Consider the following 13,260-nt stretch of genomic DNA (forward strand, 5'->3'; position numbering starts at 1 on the left):
GATAAAAGCTCCCTCTTCAAAAATCAAGTGCTATTTTTAAGATACGCAAAGTATTTCAGAAGATATGGGCACTAGAAGAAGCTTACTTAAAATAATCTATATTTTGTCAAAAACTGACACAAGTCCTACTTTGGGCATATCTCGAAAACTTTTTGAGTTACATGAATGAAAATTGTTGCAAAGTAAAAGTGAGATTAATTTATTTTATGCTTAGTATTAGTATGGAAGATACACCGATTTTTTACGAAGTTATAGACCCTAAAAGAGCGTTACTTAAATAGATCCATAATTTAGCAAAATTCGATGCATGTCTTCCTTAAGCCATATCTTTGAGTATTGTTAAGAAACAATAATGAAATATAATTCAATGTAAAGCGTGAGAACCTTCCTTGAAATCCATTGGTTTTTATGAAGTTAAAGCGAATACTTATAAAGTTATGGGCCTTAGAAGAGGGTTACTCAATAAGGTCCACATATAGGCAAAACCAAAACACATGACTTCCTTTGTCCATATCTCGGAAACTTTTTGAGTTACGTTAATAAAACTTATTTCATTGTTAATGTGGAGGTCCATCCTTTAAATGCAAAGTATTTCATGAAGATAAAGCGATTACTTATGAAGTTATGACCCCTAGAATGAGGTTACTCAAATAGGCGCACATATTGAGAAAAATTAAAACATGACTTCCTTGGGCCACATCTCGAAAACTTTTTGAGCTACGTTAATAAAATTGATATCATTGTTAAGGTGGAGGTCTTTCCCTTAAAAGCAATTTATTTAATGAAGTTAAACCGATTACTTATGAAGTTATGGACCCTAGATGGAGGTTACTCAAATAGACCCATATATTGGCAAAATTTAAAGCTTGAATTCCTTGGGCCGCAACCTCCAAAATTTTTGAGCTACCTTAATGAAATTGATTTCATTGTTAAGGTGGAGATCCTTCTCTTAAATGCAACTTATTTTATAAAGATAAGCCAACTATTTCCAAAATTATGGCCCCTAGAAAGAGGTTACTCAAATGTACCCATATATTGGCAAAATTGAAAACATGATTTCCTTGGCCCATATCTCTGAAAATTTTTGAGCTACTATAATGAAATTGATTTCATTGTTAAGGTGGAGGTCTTTTTCTTAAATACTATCTACTTCATAAAGATAAACCGATTACTTCCGTAGTTATGGACCCTAGAAGGAGGTTACTCAAACAGACCCATATATTGGCAAAATGTTAAACATGACTTCTTTGGGCCGCATCTCGGAAACTTTTTAAGCTACATTAATAATATTGATTTCATTGTTAGGGTGGAGGACATTCTCTTAAATTCAATTTATTTTATGGAGATAAACCGATTACTTTTGAAGTTATGACCCCTAGAAGGAGGTTACTCAAATAAGTCCACATGTTGGCAAAATTTAAAACTTGACCTCCTTCGGCCATATTTCGTGAACTTTTTGAGTTAAAGCAATTATACTGATCTCATTGTAAAGATGAAAGTGCTTTCCTTAAAATTTATTTTATTTTATGAAGATACGCCGACTACTTCCAAAGTTATGGCCCCTAAAAGTAGGCTACTAAATGAGCTTCACATTTCAGGGAATTTTTACGCTTATCTTTATTTTGTCATAACTTGAAGACTTTTTGAGCTCACTAACAAAATTAACTTCAATGTAAAGGTGAAAGATCATATTCTAAATCCAGTGATTTTTAATAGGATAAACCAAGTATTTTCAATGTTATGGCTCCTAGAAGTAGGCTACTCAAATAGACCAGCATTTTGGGGAAATTTTACACTGGTCTTTATTTAGCCATAGCTCAGGAACTTTTCAAGCTACATCGTTGTAAGTCACATCAATTTAAAGGTCAGACACTCTACTTTCAAAAATGACGAACTTCTTCCGCCAGAACACGCCAGGACCAAAATTGTGTCCCATATTTGAAAAATGACTCCTTGAGTAAAAATAATTTTTAGAGAATTTTTTTTTTCGACTGTTTTTTTATTTCTATTAATAATGGCACAAACTTAGCCTAGGCGTAACCTAACTTAAAACTAAAAGCTTTTGCTTAAAATTAAAACTTAAAAAAAAAAAAATTAAAAAATAATAATTTTGTTGGTTGATTCGTGAGGCTCAGTGTGTGAGAGCGGTTTTCTTAGCCGAATATTTCTAAAAACCATCTAAAAAATTAAAACAAAAAACAATTTCAATTTAAATTAACAAATTTGAACAATAAATACAAAACAAATAATGGTGGACGAAAAAGAATACATAGGTTTTGAAACATGCACAGTAGGAAAATCAGGGCAAGAATAGCAGATCCATGGCAGTAGAACAGATAGAGAAAGTAAATCACATTTTTTTTGTATTTTTCCAAGAAACATGCATAGTTTTGTTTTGTTTTTTTGTACAACATGGTGTTGGTGTCTTAGAAATTACGATTTGGAAAATTAGTTGAAAACAGGGTTATGGGAAACTTAGAGTTTTGTCTTTGTTGTAGGGAATTTTCCGTTAAATACCTGGCCAAACCCACGGTGGGTGCATTGCAACGTTCTATGGTTGTGGTGGAATTCTCGGGACTCACGACGGCCGTATAGCCTGGTCGGCAAACACATTTCGCCTTGGTTTGTATGCGCCTGGCTGTATCCGAAGTAGTTACAGATTTGATGGGTTCCAACCATTGTCCCGGGCCACATGGACCCCTGGAATATAATTTATAACAATTTCCCTCCAGCTCCACCATACCCGGTGTGGATTCGCAAGTATTTGTCATTGGCTCCGAGGGTTTTGAACACTGCTGATCTAAATTCATTATAATACCAGCACAACCACACATGCCATTGTACGAGATACCATCCACGGAGGGTCGGGCCGTGAAATCAAAAACTACAACTTGATGCAGATCACAGGGTCCCTGTGAACCAATGCGATAACATTGCTTCTGATCAGGGAAATATAGGCGATTTTTACCACAGAAGTTCTCCACACAAGTTGTGGCATTCACCAGGAACTCATTCTGGTCGCAGGGTCCCCGAGTGTACAGGCGATAACAGAAACCATCCGACCATGGTACATAGCCTTCCTTACATTGGCACTGGGCTCTTGCCATCAATGTGCTCAAATCCCTTTCATCTTCTCCACCCGTTACATTTTCCGGCAGGGTAAAGATATTACCCGGCGGACAAGGTCCAGGGGTATCTGCAAGGAATTATAGGTTTTATTTTAAAATTTTTAATTTTTTAGGGAAAAAAATTCTGGGCCTGTTACTTAATTCATAACACATCCGGTAGTCCTCATGATAATGCGGTAACCTCCGATGACAATCACAAATGCCACCGGGCAAAAATAAGTGCCCCGGTGTTGAACAGGGTCCCTTTGTGAAGTGTTCATGGCAGCTATCTTCCAAATCATAATAAAAGGGTTTCAATTCGCCAGAATCTTCGCACTGGAAATACAAAAAAGAGAGGAGAAATGAGGTCAAATTCCAATGTACAGAGAGATCTGTGAAGCCTTTTTGAAAGCCTGACCTCTGTAGTCTTCTAAAAACTAGCCAAAGACCTCAGAGACATTGTGTTATTTTATAAAAAACAACACGGAAGCCTTCTGCCAAGACACCCGCTATCTCGGAGGTCGGGTATGAAGCCGGGGAGGTCTTCTGTTAATTTACAGGAGCTCTGAGAGGCTTTGGGTTACCTTAAATAAGTATTGAGAGGCCTTTTTATTATCATCCAGAAGTACTTATATGCCTTCTGTCGATTTACAAAAGACCTTAGACCTTATCCTAATTCTGTAATGGTTTTCTGTTAGCTTACAGAAGTTCCCAGAAGCCTTCTGTTAATTACTGAAATTCAAAGAAGCCATCTGTTACCGTCCCCGAAAGCCCCGGAAGCCTTCTGTTAAATTACTGAAATTCAAAGAAGCCATCTGTTACCGTACAGACGTCAGGAGATTTGTTTCGATGACTTACAGAAGTCAACAAAAGCCCTCTGTTAACTAACAGAGGTTTTTAGTTGACTTCTGTTAAGTTACAGAAGTCCTTAGAGGTCTTCTGTTACCCTACAGAAAACTTTAAAGATTTCCTTTTAACCTACAGCAATTCGCAAGGGGCTTCTGTTAACCTAGTAAATACTTTAAAATTCTTCTGTTAACCAACATAAGTTTTTCGACGTATTCTGTTAATTTAGAGAAGTATTTACAAGGCACCTGTTAAATTTGCAGAACTTAAAAGAAGGAAAATTGAGGATTTCTGTTAATTAAGGGGTTCTGTTAACTTACAGAGGCCATTGGAGGATTTCTGTTAACTTACTGAAGACCGTAGGGGTCTTCTGTTAACTTACATAACTTGTTAGCGAGGCTCTGCAGCAGTTCTTGGGCCGTCTGTAAATTAACAGGAGTCCTGAGGGACATTCCGTCAGCATACAGAACTCCTTAGTGATCTTCTGTTACGTCGTGAAATTACAGAAATCCCTCTGTTAAGTTACAGAATTCCGTAGCGGTCCTCTATTACCTCAAAGAAATTCTTGAATGTCCTCTCTTAAATATAAGACATCTGGAGGTGACTTCTCTTAACTTACAGAAGTTTTTGGCGACTTCTGTTATTTTACAGTGGCCCTGAAAGGTCTCCTGTTAACTTACAGAAGTCTAAGGGGACTTCTAATGACTTTAAAAAGTCATTGGATTCCTTATGTTATCTTACAGCAGATTTTATAGACCCCCTGTTAAATTACAGAGGACCTGAGGTGGACACTTTTTCATAAAAAAATCGTTTTTTTGTTGCAACTCACCCTACATTCCGCCAGACCATCCTCATTTGAAACTAATAATTTTCCCCGGGTGCAGGGACCTTTGGTTAGCCGGCTATAACATTTACCATCCTGAGGCCAGAACAGCTGATTTTCTGGACATGTCTTGGGTGTTTTGCAAACACCCCAACGATTTGTGGTCCTAAAATGAGGCGGAAAAATAAAAATCATAAAAATCCTTCGAATTGTAACCTCTTTCGAACTTACCTCTTATTACCCTGTTGCATTTCTGCTACCGGATTAAAATACTGACCCTTGGCACATGGACCTCGCTCATAGATTTTATAGCATTTGTTGGTCTGCCCACTTAACGCAGTGCCCGGCGGACAACGACATTCGGCCACAGGGGCATTTGACATTTGGCGTTTCTTACTCGACCCAATGGGAATTGTGGGACTCAGTTCCATTGTCTCGGGGCAGGGATAACCTAGACTAAAAATTTTAAAACATTTCTTCAATGGTGGCCAATAGAGTAATTGCCAGCCGCCGGGCATGGTGGCACATGGATTTTTATCTGGATCACTCCAGGGTGGGGGTATTATTGCGGAATCTGTTTGTTGGCAGAGTAGCAGAGAGCTGAGGGCTATCAGACTAAGGCTGGTCTGTAGGCTGGCAAAGTAGATGTGAACTTTCCGTCGTTTCATTGTGGTGAATGTGTGTGTGTGGTGGAGGGGGAGAGGGGGGGGGGATTAGAGAGGTTGGTCTGCAAATAGAAAAGAAGGATATTATACAATGTATGCTTTAATTTCTCAGCAATTCAGATAAAGGACTTAAGAAATGGGAAGGTTTCCCTTTTTATTCTTATTTTATTTTGCCTAAAAGTATGCTTTAATTTATTAACAAGCCACTCCATAATCATCATAGCAAACAAAAGACTTAAGACACAAACGTGAGTTAAAATCACAGAAAGAAAATATTTTTTAAAAAAATCCACGTTTATGGAATAGTTGAAAAAAATATTTTTTTAAAAAATCCACGTTTATGGAATAGTTGAAAAAAATATTTTTTTAAAAAATCCACGTTTATGGAATAGTTGAAAAAAATATTTTTTTTAAAAAATCCACGTTTATGGAATAGTTGAAAAAAATATTTTTTTAAAAAATCCACGTTTATGGAATATTTGAAAAAATATTTTTTAAAAAATCCACGTTTATTGAATATTTGAAAAAATATTTTTTGAAAAATCCACGTTTATGGAATATTTGAAAAAATATTTCTTAAAAAATCCACGTTTATGGAATAGTAAAAAAATATTTTTTTTAAAAAATCCACGTTTATGGAATAGTTGACAAAATATTTTTTTTTTAAAAATCCACGTTTATGGAATAGTTGAAAAAATAATTTTTAAAAAATCCACGTTTATAGAATAGTTGAAAAAATAATTTTTAAAAAATCCACGTTTATAGAATAGTTGAAAAAATAATTTTTAAAAAATCCACGTTTATAGAATAGTTGAAAAAATAATTTTTAAAAAATCCACGTTTATGGAATAGTTGAAAAAATAATTTTTAAAAAATCCACGTTTATAGAATAGTTGAAAAAATATTTTTAAAAAATCCACGTTTATGGAATAGTTGAAAAAATATTTTTTAAAAAATCCACGTTTATGGAATAGTTGAAAAAATATTTTTTAAAAAATCCACGTTTATAAAATAGTTGAAAAAATATTTTTTTTTTTAAATCCACGTTTTTAGAATAGTTGAAAAATTATTTTTTAGCGAAATAATTTTGCTTGTTTTTATTGAATTTGCCTCAAAGTATGCTTCAATTTCTTCAAATTCATTATAATCAAAAGACTTAAGACAAAAACTTGACCTCAAATCACAGACAGAAGAAAATTTCCATTTTTTATTGGATTTTGCCTGAAACAAAAGACTTAAGACACAAACGTGATCGAAAATCATTGACCTTTAAAGGAGAGTAAAAATATGGGTCAATATATTTTGTATTACCCCCACCTTTGAAAGCCATTCAAAAAATAACAACAACCGGAAGAATTTGTATCTCCATGACAACAACAAGTTCTATTATATAATATTGGTATTTGAAAAAAAAAACAAATTTCTCACATCAAATATTTGTGTCTGTATGGCAAATTACATTTTGTTGTTATGACAACAACAAAGATGGTTTCCAGTTAGCTATCACATGGGGAGGCATGATGACGTTGGTAACCAGCTCCATGTTTTCATGCAACATTTAATGTCGCGCCACATTAAACGGGCATCAAAATTGGTGGCGGGGCTGTTTTTTTTTTTCATTCACAAGTGGAAAAGTGGCAAGTGCGATGTTGGTGGTGGCCACACAGCCCCACAACACCATAACAGAGTATTGACGAAAAAAGTCGGGTATTGTGTGGAAAACCACCAATAAATGATATCATCTATGGTTATGGCCATACGGGTGGTGGCATAGTGGAACAAGAAGTTGTTGATCTATTGACTTGGATTTTTTCTCTGCTTCGCTGCAGACTGTCTCACCATGTGGTTCAGTGGGTAAATCGTACGAATTGTAAAATATGTGACTTGTCTGTTGGTTTTTATTTTGGTTTTGAGTTTGATCGACTGACTGACTGACATCCAAACAACAACAAGTGCTTGTCTAATATCACATCGGCGATGTTCGGGTAAATGTGTTTGCTCTTAAATGATGCGTTTTATTTTTCATAACGCCATTTGTTTTATCAATTGGTAGCAAAAATATTAAAAATTAACATTGACACAAAGTGTAACAACAATTTAACAATATTTCACTACAATTGTTAAGTAAACTTAAAATTTTTTTGCATTTAATTGCATTTTTTTTCATTCAATCGGTCGTTTTTGAGCTAACAAGGCTTGAGGCATTATTTGCTGCTGTTGACTTACTTTGAAGTGACTGACACATATTTTTAATCCAATTGAGTTGCAAAGTGTGGCAAAATTGTATTTTAACAAAACGATATAAAGAAAAAATTTATTGGGGAGGAGGTGAAAAAATACAAGTTGGAATTTATTTTTTTTCTTTGAAAAATTGAAGTTTTTGGATTTTGGAAGCTAGTAATAGACGTGGATTTTTTAAAAAATATTTTTTGAAGCTAGCAATAAACGTGGATTTTTTTAAAAAATATTTTTTCAAAGCAACTAATAAACGTGAATTTTTTAAAAAATATTTTTTTGAAGCTACTAATTAAAAGTGGATTTTTACAAAATATTTTTTTGAAGCTACTAATAAATGTAGAATTTTTTAAAAATATTTTTTCAAGTTTCTAATAAACGTGGATTTTTTAAAATTACTTATAAACGTGAATTTTTTAAAGATATATTTTTTTAAATTACTTATAAACGTGGATTTTTTAAAAATATTTCTTTTAAATTACTTATAAACGTGGATTTTTTAAAAATCTTTTTTTTAAATTACTTATAAACGTGGATTTTTTAAAAATATTTTTTTTTAATTACCTATAAACGTGGATTTTTTAAAAATATTTTTTTAAATTACTTATAAACGTGGATTTTTTAAAAATATTTTTTCAACTATTCCATTAGCTTAATTTTTTTAAAAAATATTTTTTCAACTAATCCATAAACGTGGATTTTTTTTTAAATTTTTATTTCAACTATTCCATAAACGTGGATTTTTTAAGTAAATATTTTTTCAACTATTCCATAAACGTTGATTTTTTAAACAATATTTTTTCAACTATTCCATAAGCGTGGATTTTTTAAAAAATATTTTTTCAACTATTCAATAAGCGTGGATTTTTTAAAAAATATTTTTTCGACTATTCCATAAGCGTTGATTTTTTAAAAAAATATTTTTTCAACTATTCCATAAACGTGGATTTTTTAAAAAATATTTTTTCAACTGTTCCATAAACGTGGATTTTTTAAAAAATATTATTTCAACTGTTCCATAAACGTGGATTTTTTAAAAAATATTATTTCAACTATTCCATAAGCGTGAGTTTTTTTTAAAAAATATTTTTTTCAATTTTCTAATAACCGTGGATTTTTTAAAAAATATTTTTTCATATATTCCATAAACGTGGATGTTTTAAAAAATATTTTATCAACTATTCCATAAACATGGATTTTTTAAAAAAATATTTTATCAACTATTCCGTAAACGTAGATTTTTCAAAAAATATTTTTTTAACTATTCCATAAACGTGGATTTTTTAAAAAAATATTTTTTTAACTATTCCATAAACGTGGATTTTTTAAAAAATATTTTTTCAACTATTCCATAATCATTGATTTTTTAAAAAATATTTTTTTAACTATTCCATAAACGTGGATTTTTTAAGTAAATATTTTTTCAACTATTCCATAAACGTTGATTTTTTAAACAATATTTTTTCAACTATTCCATAAGCGTGGATTTTTTAAAAAATATTTTTTCAACTATTCAATAAGCGTGGATTTTTTAAAAAATATTTTTGCGACTATTCCATAAGCGTTGATTTTTTAAAAAAATATTTTTTTAACTATTCCAGAAACATGGATTTTTTAAATAATATTTTTTCAACTATTCCATAAACGTGGATTTTTAAATAAAAATATATTTTTTCAACTATTCCATAAACGTGAATTTTTTAAAAATTATTTTTTTTCGAATATTCCATAAGCGTGGATTTTTTAAAAAATTGTTTTTCAACTATTCCATAAGCGTGGATTTTTTAAAAAATATTTTTTTAAGTTTCTAATAAATGTGGATTTTTTAAAAAATATTTTTTCAAGTTTCTAATAAACGTGGATTTTTTAAAAAATATTTTTTCAAGTTTCTAATAAACGTGGATTTTTTAAAAAATATTTTTCAGGTTTCTAATAAACGTGGATTTTTTAAAAAATATTTTTTCAACTATTCCATAAACGTGGATTTTTTAAAAAATATTTTTTCAACTATTCCATAAACGTGGATTTTTTAAAAAATATTTTTTGAATTGTTCCAAAAGGTGGATTTTTTAAAAAATATTTTTTTAACTATTCCATAAACGCGGATTTTTTAAAAAATATTTTTTTTAACTATTCCATAAACGTTGATATTTTAAAAAATATTTTTTCAACTATTACATAAACCTGGATTTTTTAAAAAATATTTTTTCAACTATTCCATAAACGTGAATTTTTTAAAAAATATTTTTTTCAACTAATCCACAAAACCTGTATTTTTTAAAAAATATTTTTTCAGTTAATCCACAAACCTAGATTTGTTAAAAAAATATTTTTTTCAATTAATCCACAAGCGTGGATTTAAAAAAAAAATATATTTTTTCAATAAATCCACAAGCGTGGATTTTTTAAAAAAATATGTTTTTTTCAACTATTCCATTGACGTGGATTGTTTACAAAATATTTTTTCAACTTTTCGATACGCGTGGATTTTTTAATAAATATTTATTCAACTATTCTATACGCGTGGATTTTAAAAAAAAATATTTTCATTCTTTTCAGTTAGTTTTTTGAAGTTTCTGATTTCCACATGACCCCTGAATTTCACAGTCCAATCCCCCAATGTGTCTATTATCAATAATTTATCGACGTCTGTTAAGTGATGGTACCTGCTTCATTTCACACCTTTTTTTCGATTAGGGCTACTAAGGTCATGATGGTTGGCTGGTTGCTTGGCTCACTAGCCAACTGACTGACTGACGGCTACCGCTAATGGATGCTTAGCAAAATCAAAAAAGAAAAAAAAAACAATTTGTAAATGCTAACGCTTCTTAAGAGAAGCTCGAGGTTAAATTTATTATCGATTTGGTACTTTTTGTTTTTGGCTTCCTTTTGCTTTAAATTAAAATTTAATTACAGGTGTGATTAATGATCGGCACAGGTGGTGGGGGGTCAAAACGTAAACATAAACAACCACAAATCAGCAAACATAAATGATAAAGTTATTATTTCTGGTAATTGGGGAGGCTATTATTAAAAATTAAAAGAAAAAAAAACTTAAAACAACTAAACGGAAATTTTCAAGATCACTGAAGCTTCCGTTTCGCTGACGCTGAAGAAAAAAGATTCAAAGTTAAATAGTCGAAATTGTTTGGGAAATTCTTTGAAATCATGAAAGTCATTCGGAGATCCAAATTGATTGTCGTATAACACTTTTGTTTTGGTTTTTTTTCGGATCAAAAATCACCATTCCCAAACCTGTTATAATCACTTCACATCTCTTGCAATATTCGTGTGAAATTGGGTTTATTTGTTTGGTGAAGTGAGGGGAAAGGGAGCGGATCTTTAATTTTGCATAAAGTAGTGCCGAACTGCAGTCAATTCAGATTATCTTTTTTTTTTTTCAAAAGGTCATGAAGCCCACACCAATGTAGTTTTGTTGTTGTTACGTTTTTTTCTTTTGGACATTTTTCTCTGTTGATGACCAGCATTTATTGCTTAATTATCTGCGGAATCGCCGTGACCTTGAACTAATTTATTTTTTTTATTTCAAAAAATAAACAAATCATAAATTTGGTTGTCAACATTTTTCTTTTATTTATTTTTTTTATTTAGAGTGGCAAGATTTAAATAAACAAATAAATATGACTTTATTTAATCGTGGGTTTTAAGGGAATTATTTTTGAAAAATGTTTTCTAATAAATCCACTTTTATTAATAACTTCAAAAAATATTTTTTTTAAAAAGTCCACGTTTATGGAATAGTTGAAAAAATATTTTTTAAAAAATCCACGTTTATGGAATGGTTGAAAAAATATTTGTTAAAAAATCCACGTTTATTAGTGACTTAAAAAAATAATTTTTAAAAGATCCAAGTTTAATGGTTTCTTCAAAAAATAATTTTTAAAAGATCCACGTTCAATGGTTTCTTCAAAAAATATTTGTTAAAAAATCCACGTTTATTAGTGACTTAAAAAAATAATTTTTAAAAGATCCAAGTTTAATGGTTTCTTCAAAAAATAATTTTTAAAAGATCCACGTTCAATGGTTTCTTCAAAAAATATTTTTTAAAAAATCCACGTTTATTAGTGACTTCAAAAAATAATTTTTAAAAAATCCACATTTAATGGTTTCTCCACGTTTATTAGTGACTTCAAAAAATAATTTTTAAAAAATCCACGTTTATTAGAGACTTCAAAAAATAATTTTTCAAAAATCTACGTTTATTAGTGACTTCAAAAAATAATTTTTAAAAAATCCACGTACTTCAAAAAATAATTTTTAAAAAATCCACGTTAATAGCTGGCTTCAAAAAATATTTTTTAAAAATCTAAGTTTATTAGTGACTTCAAAAAATAATTTTTAAAAAATCCACGTTTATTAGTGACTTCAAAAAATAATTTTTAAAAAATCCACGTTAATAGCTGGCTTCAAAAAATATTTTTTAAAAAATCCACGTTTGATGGTTTCTTCAAAAAATATTTTTTAAAAAATCCACGTTTGATGGTTTCTTCAAAAAATATTTTTTAAAAAAACCACGTTTGATGGTTTCTTCAAAAAATATTTTTTTAAAAAATCCACGTTTGATGGTTTCTTCAAAAAATATTTTTAAAAAATCCACGTTTGATGGTTTCTTCAAAAAATATTTTTTAAAAAATCCACGTTTGATGGTTTCTTCAAAAAATATTTTTAAAAAATCCACGTTTGATGGTTTCTTCAAAAAATATTTTTAAAAAATCCACGTTTGATGGTTTCTTCAAAAAATATTTTTTAAAAAATCCACGTTTGATGGTTTCTTCAAAAAATATTTTTTAAAAAATCCACGTTTGATGGTTTCTTCAAAAAATATTTTTAAAAAATCCACGTTTGATGGTTTCTTCAAAAATATTTTTTAAAAAATCCACGTTTGATGGTTTCTTCAAAAATATTTTTTAAAAAATCCACGTTTGATGGTTTCTTCAAAAAATATTTTTTAAAAAATCCACGTTTGATGGTTTCTTCAAAAAATATTTTTAAAAAATCCACGTTTGATGGTTTCTTCAAAAAATATTTTTTAAAAAATCCACGTTTGATGGTTTCTTTAAAAAATCCACGTTTACTGGTTTCTTCAAAAAATATTTTTTTTTAAATCCACGTTTACTGGTTTCTTCAAAAAATATTTTTTTTTAAAAATCCACGTTTACTGGTTTCTTCAAAAAATATTTTTTTTTAAAAAATCCAGTTTACTGGTTTCTTCAAAAAATATTTTTTTTTAAAAATCCACGTTTACTGGTTTCTTCAAAAAATATTTTTTTTTAAAAAATCCACGTTTACTGGTTTCTTCAAAAAATAATATTTAAAAAATCCACGTTTACTGGTTTCTTCAAAAAATAATATTTAAAAAATCCACGTTTACTGGTTCATTAAAAATATATTTTTTGAAAACTCCACGTTTGATGGTTTCTTCAAAAAATAATTTTTAAAATATCCACGTTCGATAGTTTATTCAAAAAATAATTTTTAAAAATCCACGTTTACTGGTTTCTTAAAAAAATATTTTTGAAAACTCCACGTTTGATGGTTTCTTAAAAAATATTTTTTGAAAAAA

At 29.9% G+C, this 13,260-nt stretch overlaps 2 protein-coding genes across 5 annotated transcripts in view; one reads left to right on the top strand and one right to left on the bottom strand.

The window, feature by feature from the left end:
* The window catches only part of LOC101895236 (centrosomal protein of 135 kDa), a 41,698-nt gene that overhangs the window by 5,612 nt on the left and 22,826 nt on the right, over positions 1-13,260 (top strand). The window lies entirely within an intron of this gene.
* LOC101892649 (uncharacterized) lies at positions 1,995-5,496 on the bottom strand. 2 transcript variants are annotated; one of them, XM_005176672.4, is made up of 5 exons: positions 5,008-5,496; positions 4,783-4,942; positions 3,266-3,443; positions 2,518-3,196; positions 1,995-2,178 (listed from the first exon to the last, which is right to left on the bottom strand). In XM_005176672.4, the coding sequence occupies exons 1-5, from the start codon at positions 5,442-5,444 to the stop codon at positions 2,154-2,156; spliced, it is 1,479 nt and encodes a 492-aa protein (XP_005176729.2). In that variant the 5' UTR covers positions 5,445-5,496; the 3' UTR covers positions 1,995-2,153. The 2 variants fall into 2 exon arrangements, with proteins under 2 accessions (XP_005176729.2, XP_011296245.2); XM_011297943.3 differs by lacking the exon at positions 1,995-2,178 and having other exon boundaries at positions 2,187-3,196.

The sequence above is a fragment of the Musca domestica genome, unplaced genomic scaffold, assembly GCF_030504385.1.
Source record: "Musca domestica strain aabys unplaced genomic scaffold, Musca_domestica.polishedcontigs.V.1.1 27, whole genome shotgun sequence".
Classification (NCBI taxonomy): Eukaryota; Metazoa; Arthropoda; class Insecta; order Diptera; family Muscidae; genus Musca; species Musca domestica.

Bases quoted from the DNA above. Each gene is read 5' to 3' on its own strand.
- LOC101892649 (XM_011297943.3), bottom strand. From the start codon at position 5,444: ATGAAACGACGGAAAGTTCACATCTACTTTGCCAGCCTACAGACCAGC. The intron at 4,943-5,007 runs GTAAGTTCGAAA...GCCTCATTTTAG, and splicing joins ATGCAACAGGGTAATAAGAG to GACCACAAATCGTTGGGGTG. The intron at 3,444-4,782 runs GTGAGTTGCAAC...TTGTATTTCCAG, and splicing joins ATGGTCTGGCGGAATGTAGG to TGCGAAGATTCTGGCGAATT.